Raw genomic sequence first — 11,793 nt, 5'->3', positions numbered from 1 at the left:
CTCCTTCTCTTTTCCTTTGTCAGCTTCTTTCGGATTGGACGATCAGGCCCTTTTTCTTGGCTCGGGAGATGTTTCCCGAGGTTTTCCAAATCTTTGAACATACTGGCCAAGTTTGCCTTCTTGAATCAATTTCTCAATTTTTGACTTGAGGATTCGATAGTTGTCCGTGTGATGTCCATAATTTTATGGAAGTGACAATATTATGTCATATCCCGATCTTTTGGAAGAGAATGCAATTTCTCGGGCCATTTTAAGGACTTCTTGTCCCGAATGTTCATCAAAATTTCCAATGGCTTGGTGTTGAGGGGGGTATAGCTTTCCCGTCTTTGGTCACACTTCCATCTATTCTTTGATCTTCTATCATGATCATTTGAACTGTTCTTCTCATTATCTCGGTCGGGTCTTCTATCCCGATCAGCCTTCACCCGAGCATTTATGACTTCATAAACGCTGGCTTGCTTCTGGCACTTAAGCAACAGTGTCCCGTATGTTTTGGGCTTATCTGTTAGTAAGACCTCCAAGAGTCTCTGGTGGGTAATGCCACTCCAGAGTGCGCTATATGCCACTTGGTCATCAAGATCTTTGATCTCAATAGCCACTTCGTCAAAGCTCTTTAAGAAACCCCGAATAGACTTGCTTCGTCCCTGCCTTATTGCAAATAAGCTGTCAAACGTTTTCTTGCTCCCGATCGCACTTCTGAATCGGGCTATGAATTTCCGAGCGAGTTCCCTAAAGTTGTGGATGGATCCCGGCTGCAAGCTGCTGAACCATTTAATGGCTGGTCCCTTCAGTGAGGCCGGGAACGTTCTGCAAAGCAATTCATCTTCCCGTCCAAGGACAGTCATTACCACCTTGAAGTAACTTATATGCTCCTTCGGGTTGGTTTTCCCTTTGAACGGGGTGAAAGTTGGCATGATGAAATTTTGAGGAAGAGGCATATTCATGATTTCATCTAAGAAAGGTTCCCGATCCACCACGTCCAAATCTTTATCATGATCCCGATCTTCCAATTTGCGCTTGACCTCTACCATCCTCCTCTAAAGACGGTTTTGTCTTGCTCCATTCCCATCGGATCCAGCGGTGTCTTCCCTTCTAGATTGTGTTCGGGCAACGACACCCTCGATCGGGTTGCTTGAGGTTGACTTTCTCCTTGATGCTCTATGTCTTCCCAACGGCTTCTTTGAGGCAAAGATTCGATCTTAGAAGGTACCAAGATAAGGTCTAGTGTGTTGATCCTTGTCTCGTTTGGTGTTCTTTGATGATGGTCAGGACCAGTATGGATGGATCTCTTACCCTCAGCTTGTCTTCCTCTCGAAATACCTCCTCTTTGTTGGGATCTTCTGGTATTCTGGAAAGCTCTCAGTAGCCTTCCCGTCTGAGTGTTTCGTCTTGGTCCCTGCTCAACTCCAATTTGATGGACCAAGTCTTGCAACACCCCCTGCATCTCGAGCATCCCCTTTTGGAGTTCATCCACATCTGCTATAGTAGCATGCCCCTAGGGGCCTTTGGACGTACCCTACCCGTTTAGATTTTCTGGAATCAGATTATCCTCGAGAGCATCCTATTCCACTCGGGTTGAGCATCCGGCCCCCTCGTCTTGGCGTGTTTGATCATCTAAGTTTGGGTTCTCGCCAGCAGTTTCCTGCTGAGAACGCCCATTATTAGCTCCTCGTCTTACCATGACTTGAAGATTGTCGTTTCCACAGACGGTGCCAAACTGATGCGTCACAGTTATATTGCTGCTCCCGATTAAACCTCCTCTCGTTCTCAGAATGATGAGTCCTGCAAGAAAGGTTAGAGGCAGGCCGTCTCGTGTGCCGGGCAACCGCCTCCGATGGCTTAGTCAGACAGTGAACAGATTAAGATCCCATGCAAAAGCTACAAAAGATTATGTTCAGAATGTATTGGATGCTTACCGGAGGGGTGTGTCCTTGTTATTATACCATAAGAATTACCTTTTCTGTATTTGGTAAATTTACCCGACGAGAGCCATTGTTTCTCCTGGGATTATGCCTCCTCGTCGTTGGTCCCGCTCAATCAGCTGTCGAGTTGACCTTCCATATTGAGAATGGTTGCCATATAAATCCAGCGTATGTGACTCCTTGATCAAGATGGTTGGTAACTGTCCCGACTATGTGACATGGTCGGGTCTGAGCCAGTCGGGTAGGAAACTCCCATATCACCTTTACTTGTGGAGGTAGAATATCCAACTTATACAAATTTACACATGACACTTTCAAGATCTAATGGTTGTGATATTCTTCATGCATATATTATATAGTCATTGAATCTTGAAAATACCATGTATCCCCTCCTAAAAGAGAATCCGGATCATCACCTCGTCAGGGGAGCACTCTGTGCTCCCTGACGGCTTTACCTCCACAAATTCTGTGGGACCCACAAGTAATAATAATAATAATAATAATAATAAATCCCATCACCCAACCCTTGGGTCCCCCTGTATTTATGGTGGTAAAGCCGTCGGGGTCTGTGCTCCCTCGATGGGTAGCTGATCCGGACTCCCTAAGAGCCTATTTGGTTGTGTGAGTCCAGGGATCCCTGGACTCATGAATGGGCATTTAAACCCTGTTTGGTTGGAAGACATAAGCCCATTCAGAAATCTACCCATGTGAAACCCAGCCCTAACCTTGACCCGGAAACCTTGTTATTTGTAGGTCCGATGACCCGAAGTAAAGTAAGAAGTCAGCTTTGGGCCATCCCAGTAGAGGACTTGGTGTCTGGCTTTGAATCCATGAAGGTTGATGATGAGGTTCTATTTATGGAAACAGAATCCTGATGAAGATCTAATTAGTTGATGGACTTGGAGTGCTCTCTATCTTGGTTTGAAGGCATTTCTACCTACTAGGTAAGTCACTTGACTTGTGTACAAAACCCCTTTAGGTTTGGATTTGACCTGGGCCTTCAATTCCCTGTTTTGGCCTTCTTTATGCGCATTGGTCGACTGATTGGTCGATTGGGCCAGTCGACCAATCCACTCGACCAATGGGTGCTGTCTTTGGCAATTAGGTTGATTCTTGCTCTATTTAAGTCTAACCTCGAGTCCACTTCGTATTTGCTGCCTCCAAACCCTCTCGGAACGAACCAAAGACCTCTGCAAGTCATCTCTCTTGCATCCTTGGAGTTTTCTTGGCGGATCTTCGTCGGAACTCTTCTTTTTGCATCAAAAGGTATGTCTACTCTCTCTTCTTCTCCTACATCTTTGTTTTTCTTTCCTTTTTGAGTTGAGACAGTAGAAGAGATGCTGCATCCTCTGTTGCAAACATCTCTGAACATGTTCTCATGATCATCCTAAGGATTTAAGGCTAGAACAATGATCTTAACCATGATCATTGCAAGCTTTTGAAGGATTCATGATCAAACCATGATTTAATCTCTGTTAATTTCCTAATCTGAATTCCGATCTCTTTGGATCTTCTTTCATTGATCATGTTAGTGGTTAATGGTTGTGTTTTCTTTCTATGATCCATAATCCATAGAATTCTAGTTGTTCTCTTCTACCTTGCTATGTGTTCTTCATGATGCATGATAGTACATATATGGTAGGTTTTATTTCCTTATTTAGATTTATGCTTCTAAGCCTTATTCCATGAAGACCTATGCATGTTTTCATGTTTTCATTACCAAAAGCAATGATCCATCCTCCTATTGTTCTTGTCTTTGTTTTCTATTTCAAATTCATCAAGATCCATGTTTGATTTATTTATGGTAACTTTTTGTTTCCTAATTTGGATCTTGATACCTTGATTTGATTAGTGTTTTGAGGTCCCCTATATGTTAGAATACTACTGATGTAGTCTACCCCTTGATTAGTACCCTTTTGAACCACCAAATTCGGGTTTCATATCTCAAAACTCGATTTTCTAAGCTCTTATCGTTGCATTGGTCGACTGATTGGTCGACTGGACCACTCGACCAATCCACTCGACCAATGAGTACAAGCAACTCCGGAATTGGTCATTTCGGATGTTTTGATATATATTCTGTTAGGGATCTTTCCTAATATGTTGTATATACTTGTTTAGGACCTTCTTCTCAAGTTTGCCAAGATCTTACTTGATTTCTTTGGATTCTTTGCGAGTTATAAAAGGTAAGGATGGTTATTTCCTTAATTACATAGATAGCATGAATCTAGTTTCTATATTTGAATATCATTAATATGTTTCCTAAATTAGATTCTTACAATGATATTCTACTGTTGCATAACTTTGATTACAGTAGCATTACTTATTCATATTGAATTGATTCATGTATGATTTACTTACCAATGTTATACAAGTGATTGTTATATCGATTTCTTTCCATATATGGAGTTACCATATATGTGATGATATGAATTGATGCATGTGTATGCTTACGTATGGTTTGGAAAGGAGAGGTGTCCTTTTGACACTTCTGTCCTTGGACTACTACGGGAATATTATGGGATATTTCCGGAGATGCCCTCTGGACACCTTCCTAAACTGTTGGATGACATATATAGGATTGTCTAGTAGTGTTTGGCTAGGATGTCCTGTTATGTCAGACCCTAATCGGAGGGGTATTGAGACCGAACGACCCGTGGTAGCAATGGGGATTCATGGGCGCTCAAGACCGGTAACCAACCCGTGAGAGGACAGGAATCACATTGTGGGGGCCATTTGTTGGTAGGGTTGCATATGGTTAGACTTGGGCTCACGGGCGCTTAAGACCGGTAACCAACCCGTGAGAGGACGTGAGAGCTTCCCGTTTACCATATGTGGATAACCAATAGGGTTGATGAGTCCGTAGTCCGAGTTGGTCGGTGCCATAGGATACGCTGACTCTAGTGTGAAGGATACCGGAAAGGATCGTCAGGGACGAGGAATGGAAGTATCTGGATCTGACTTGATGTAACCAAGTAGAAGACTTGCATTTGGCTAGGTATTACCCTGACATGCGCCAGTACTTATACCAAATGGTTGTGAGAGAGTGTGTTGACTTAACCCCCTGCCAAGGTTTGTCCTGAGGGATGAAGGACCCATTACCAATCGGCTGCTCAAGACCGGTGAAATGATCCGTGAGAGAATCCAAGATATCTTAAATGGTTGAGGATGTGAGTGGACTTTCCTAAAGAAGTACGGTGCTATGACTTAAAGCATGTCCGCCAATAGAGACCAGCATACTTAGAGTTAGATTCATTCATTCATTGTTTGTCTCATATCATATTGCATTTATGATTGTTCGGAATCATGCCATTTATGTTATTATGGATTTTAATCGCCTTCTTGAGTTTCTTTGAAACTCATTCCTTTATTGTACAATGTTGTTAGACTATCCTGCAGTACGGAATACTATGACGGTCCCTATGAGGAAGCGCAAGGCGAAGAGACATATCTCCGGGAAGGTGATTGCGGTTACCACAATTACTCTGAAGATCCCACGGGTGGTTATGCTCCGTACGATGCTTAGTCCGACCATTGAGTGGAAGCGTCCTTGTGCTATCTATGAGATCTACACCTACAAGGATGTCGTCTACAAAGTGGAGAATAATTTAGTTACCCAATGTACTTGCTACTGGGATTAGATTTTATCTAGTTTATTCTTTAGAGCTACTTTTCCGCTGGATGTAAAGTGGGATTTTTGCTTCACTTTACTTATCTGTTTGACACTCTGATTATAACTATTATTCCGTTTCGTTTATGATTCATTCTTTCATTATTGGATCTATGATTTATCTTCCGCACTCTTGTTATGGTTGTTCATGATTATGTTATTGTTTATGTGGGAGGTTGATCACTCGATACCTGATCTTCGGGCTGTGGATCACACTCTCGGGTATGCCAGATAGGGTACCGGCTGGGAGGGCGTGACAACCCATTTCAAAATTTACCCTAAAAATGTGAATGGGTAGAATTCAGGGGTTAGGATGAACTGAGTGGGATGAGACTCGTCTATAAATACCCTTGAATGAGCGCATTTCAGCATTTCATTTTGACGGTCTTTCGAACTCAAACGGCGCTTCCTTCGAATGAATGAAGACCTCTTCTCCTCTCGTAAATCTTCTCCTCTCAAACAGTCTTCAGGTGAGTCTCCAACAACAGACTGAACGAAATACTCGTTCAATAGCAGTCTAAACGAAATCCTTGTTCAACAGCAGTCTCAACGAAATCTCTTTCAACAGCAGTCTCCAACAGTCCAGGTGAGTTGTTTGTTGTTCTTATTCAACTCTTGTCTTTTGTTTGTTTTTTTCCTCATTTTCTTGATATGTTTTTTTCCAGTAGAGCTTCATTTTCTCGTTGAAGGTGTTGGTCGGCTTGGTTCTGAAGCTTGAAGGTGAGCTTTAGCTATTGTTCTTCGTCTTCTTAATTTATTTATTTATTTTTTGTATTCTATTTATCTGATTATTTTCTCCGGTAGGGTTTTGGAGCATAAGGAGTTTGCAAGTTTTTTCTTCTAGCAAATCAGAGGTACAAATTAGGCTTTTTCTCTGTCTCTTGCATTTATTATCTTACTTACAGACATGTGGATTCATAGTCTGTTGCTCTAAACTTCATCGTCATAAGTCATTATAAGATGTGAGTCACTATATCACATTTTAATCTATAATGAGAGATGTTCTCTGCTCATTTCTGTATGGATATTATAAAGTTTAAGAAGTATGGATGTTGTATAACTTTGTGTCATAAGCCTTCTTATCTTTATGGGGTTCTAACAAAGAGGGTTTTGTTTCCTTAAGAAGCCCCAGTATTGTGCAAGTAAGTGTTGTTTCTAGAATAGAAAATTAGATGTACATTGTAAAAATACTTCCCAGAGGCTATTTGTCTCTATCTTTGGTTGTTGCTCGACAATTCTAGCAGTGGAAGAGAAAAGGGTAATGGTTCTTGGTTCTGGGAGTAGTTGACTAGATATGTGACAGTAGCAAAGGTCTTGGGCAGCCATTAACCTGTATTATACAAGGTGTCACATCCCCCCACTGGTACCCTAAACTGGCATACCCGGGTGTGTGATCCACAGCCCCGAATATCAAGTATCGAGGAAATCATCCTCCCACATATGCAAATAACATAATCATGAACAGATAAAATCAAGTATGATATTATAAACAAAAGATCAAATCAGGAAATAAATAGCAGTATAATCAGAGTGCGGAAATGATACCAGATGTAGGCACATCAAAAATAAGTAGAGTGAGGCGGAAACTCACTCCACAGATACAGCTGAATGTAGCACGTAAGTCTCAAAAGAATTACAATTGTTTCTAAAGAAAAGTAAGGAAAGAAAATCAAACTGAACTACGAGTTTTCTATCCTATAGATAACATCTTCAAAGTAATGGACTTCATCAATCCAACAGAGATATTCCAACTCTACGTTACGTCTAATCGTAGTACGCAACTTGATTGCCCGAGGAATCATCAGGGTTATCTTCATAGTTGCCAGTACCTTGCATGTAAGTACACTTCATCGTACTGTCCTTCATAGTAGTCAGTACCTGTGGAATAATCTAATCAAAAAGATTGCACAAAAAGGAGTGAGTTCGAATGAACACAGCAAGGCAAGTTAACTCATAATAACATAAATAACATACAGCATATCATAACAAGATGCAATGCAATATGAAACAGATAATGTATGTATGCATCTAAACTCTATGTATGCTGGTCTCTATTGGTAGACATGCTTTAAGTCATAGCACCATACTTCTTTGGGAAGGTCTCAGTCACTCGACTCCGGTTGGTAATGGGTCCGTCATCCCTCTCGAACAATCCATGGCTAGGGGTTAAGTCACCGCTCTCTCACATCACCATTGGTCTAAGTACTGGCGCATGCCAGGGTTAAACCTAGCCCAATGCAAGTCATCTACTCAATTACATCAACTCAGATCCAGATACGTCCATTCCTCCCCTCGCGGGATCCTTTCCGGTATCCTTCACACTAGAGTCAGCGTATTCCCTCTCGGACTACGGACTCATCAACCCTATAGGTCATCCACATATAATAAACGGGAAGCTCTCATGTCCTCTCACGGATATAACTCACTGGTCTTGAGCGCCCATGAACCCAAGTATATCCATATGCAACCCTACCCATAAATGACCCCCACAATGTGATTCTTGTCCTCTCACGGGTTGGTTACCGATCTTGAGCGCCCATGAATCCCCATTGCTACCACGGGTTGTTCGGTCTCAATACCCCTCCGACTAGGGTCTGACATAACGGGGACATCCTAGCCCAACACTGCTAGACAGCCCTAAGTATGACAACCAATGGTTCAGGAAGGTGTCAATGGGCAACCCCGGAAACATCCCATACTATTTCCCTTGATGTCCAAGGACAGAAGCATCAAAAGGACACCTCTCAATCCCAAACCATACCTATTCAATCACATTCACAGATCAGTCATGACATATAAAATCAACACTTCATCATACGAAGAGAATGTAAAAGCATAATCTAATCATTAAACAATATGTAGTCATAAGCATTTCATATAAGCTTGAATAATGAAAAAGAGTACATAAGTGAAGTGCTACTGTACTTACAGTACATCAGAAGTGTAAAATATAAGAACAGTAGTTAAACTTAGAGTTTCTTAAGTTAGAAACCAAAGCATACGTGATCTATGTTATTATGAAATAACTGTCCATACCTTGATTATCATCGAAGATAATCCAAAGATCAAAGAGAGAGGCTCCAAAATTAGCAATTAAACCCCTAACAATCATAGATATAGCATTAAGAAAGATGCCTAAAAGATCAGAGAGCAAACGAAGGGATAAAATAGAAGTAGAAGGGGAATGCCTTTTCTCACCTGAGATTTTACTAGCCAAGAATAAAAGTAGACTTCCCCCCACCATGACCCACACAAAGAATACGCATAGTTTTCTTTCCATCGATAGCACTCATCAGATTATAATTGCAAGATGCTAGGGTAAGAAAGATAAAGTTGCTGCATTGATGAAATTTTATTATCAGGTGGAGACGAATCCTAATTTGAGATGAAATACAATGTATGTCAGTAGGTGAGCCAAATCCTAATTTGAGAGGGATTTAACTCTCAGACTCAAAATTCCAAGTCTAGTATCATTTAAAAAAAAAAAAGGTAAAGAAAGGGGGGGGGGCAGAGCTTGGAAAATAGGGATTCCTCACCATTCCTATCAAATTTTAAAAGTGAAAAATGCATATGATATGTTCTTTCCTACTTAAGAATAGAAGCTTCAATTAGCTATTTCTGGTCCTTGGGAATATTTCTTGGACAAAGGGGAAAAAAACAAGTTTGCTAATCAGCTTTTGAAGGGCTTTCAATTTTAAATATTTCAACTCCAATTTATTTACTTCATTGTTCCCTTGTAAGCACAATGAGATTTGTGGTTTTGGACTTTGGGTTTTGGGTTAGAACTTGTAACACCTTTTTTGGGTGTTTTTAGATAATATATGGTGCAAACTATTCAGTTTAGACAAAATAACAGAACAGAAGCATCAATTAGTTAATTTTAGAGTAATATTTTGGTTTTTTAAAGTTTGTATCTTTAATCTCTCTTTTTCTTTTTTTTTTCTTCTTTCCCCTACTACTGTTATGATAATGCACATTTATCCTTTGCCTGTATTAGGTTTACTAGCATCTTTGCTGGGACATTTAGGAGCATCTTTGCTAGTACATATATCATAGTGCTAATATTACTCGTATATAGTTGCCTGAAAACAGGTTGGCTACTCTAGATTAGCAGTGTTGTATTAGTTACTTTAGGCAACTAAGTTAGGTCATAATATTTGCTACATTGCACCAGTATAGCAACTGTTCTTTTACAAAGATTTTATGTATTAGTATACCTGCTTGTTTGTGCAATTACAGGATGTCAACTTCTAGCGTCAACGAAAATTCAAGGTCGTATTTGAAGTATACTAATACAAAATGCAAATGTGGGAAGCAAGCCCTAGTTAGGATTGTTGATTCGTCACGAAATCCCAACAAACTATATCAATGTTGTGCAGCCTTTCCTAACGGATGTGGCTTCTTTAAGTGGTGTGAACCACTAGAGCAAGTTAGCACATCCAATCCTGCAATTCTTATGGATACAAGGCAGGAGGAAGATGTAGCGAAGGTGGAGATGAGAGCTTTGAAGAAAAGAGTGAAAGAAATGTAGAAAAAGCTAGGACTGATCCAAAATGTTTTGATTCTGATTGGGGTAGTGCTATTTCTTCAAATGTTAGGAGTGCGATGGTAATTTTAGGACATCATAGTATGAATTTGGATCAAGGATTGTAGTTATGCCTAATATTGTATTGAAACCAAGGCATTTAGACTATGTAATCCACTATGATTGTAATGACACATTTTTCTTTGATCTCTTATGTTATATGTAATTACTATGGTTGCAACGAAACATTTTCCTTTGATCTCTTCTGTCACTATATGATTACTACTTTGAAAGGTATTGTGATATGAATACTATATAATTTTAATTTATTGAAATTGATTGTAGACCTCTATTAAAATGGATGATGAGCACCATAGGAGGTAGAGTGAAGAACTGAGGAGACAGAGGCGGAGGAAAGCCGTGATATTTGTCATTATGGGTGTGGCCCTAGCAATGGAAAAGATTCAGAGACTGTTCCTAAGTAGAGCTCCATATTGGGGTGAGACTCTTTGTGAAACCCAGCCCTAACCTTGACCCAAAAACCCTGTTGTTTGTAGGTCCGACAACCCGAAGTAAAGCAAGAAGTCAACTATGGACCATCCCAGTGGAAGACTTAGTGTTTGGCTTAGAATCCATGAGAGTTGATGACAGTGTTCCATTTATGGAAACTTGTTCAGGACTGAAAAGGAAACTGCACCCTGATGAAGATGGAATTAGTTGATGGACTTGGAGTACTCTCTGACTTGGTTCGAAAGCATTTCTACATACTAGGTAAGCCACTTGGTGTGTGTGCAAAACCCCTTCATGTTTGGATTTGATCTGAGCCTTCAAATCCCTATTTTGGAATTGTTGTCCTAATTGGTCGACTGCTTGGTCGACTGGGCCAGTCGACCAATCAATCGACCAATGGGTTCTGTTTTTTTGAATTAGGTCTTGGCTTCTCTATTTAAGCCCAACTTTGAGTCTAATTCGTCTTTTGAGCCTCCAAACTTCTTGGAACGAGCTAGAGCTCTCCTCAAGTCATCTCCTCTACATCCTTGGTGGTTTACTTGTCAAATCTTCGTCAAATCTCTTGCATTTGCATCAAAGGGTATATGATCATCCTCCTCTTTTCTCTATCTTTTATTCTCTATAGTTTTTCTTTCCTTTTCTGTTTGAGAACAGTAGAGTTGATGTTGCATCTCTATTGCAACCATCACTCTACTCATCTTCTCTCTTTTCCTAAGGATTAAGTCGCCCCGGTCAAGACAGAAATCTTATGCTGACAAGAGAAGGATTGATTTGGAATTTTAAGTTGAAGAGAAAGTTTTCTTGAAGGTTTCACCAATGAAGGGTGTGATGAGATTCAATGTTAAGGGGAAGCTTAGCCCTCGTTTCATTAGACCTTTCGAGATTCTGGAGAAGGTTGGACCTGTTGCTTATCAATTGGCCTTGCCTCCGCCTCTTGCTAGAGTTCATAATGTGTTTCATGTTTCAATGCTGCGGAAGTACATAGAGAACCCGGAACACATTTTACAGCAAGCACCCGAAGGACTTAGTGCTGTTCTTACCTATGATGAAGAGCCAGCCGAAATCCTGGATAAGAAGGACAAGCAACTGTGGAATCGCACCATTCCTTTGGTGAAGATTCGGTGGAAGAACCATACCCCTAAAGAAGCTTCTTGGGAGAAGGAAGA

At 40.7% G+C, this 11,793-nt stretch overlaps 1 protein-coding gene across 1 annotated transcript; it reads right to left on the bottom strand.

Annotated features, from left to right (window-relative positions):
• Positions 1–200: 200 nt before the first annotated feature.
• LOC149005246 (uncharacterized) lies at positions 201–1,031 on the bottom strand. Its single transcript, XM_089135822.1, has one exon. The coding sequence runs from the start codon at positions 1,029–1,031 to the stop codon at positions 201–203; it is 831 nt and encodes a 276-aa protein (XP_088991948.1).
• Positions 1,032–11,793: the final 10,762 nt, after the last annotated feature.

This window comes from Hakea prostrata, chromosome 9 (genome assembly GCF_041222555.1).
Source record: "Hakea prostrata isolate BN-2017 chromosome 9, UWA_Hpros_2, whole genome shotgun sequence".
Taxonomy (NCBI): domain Eukaryota; kingdom Viridiplantae; phylum Streptophyta; class Magnoliopsida; order Proteales; family Proteaceae; genus Hakea; species Hakea prostrata.
This window is presented reverse-complemented; position numbering and strand designations above follow the sequence as displayed.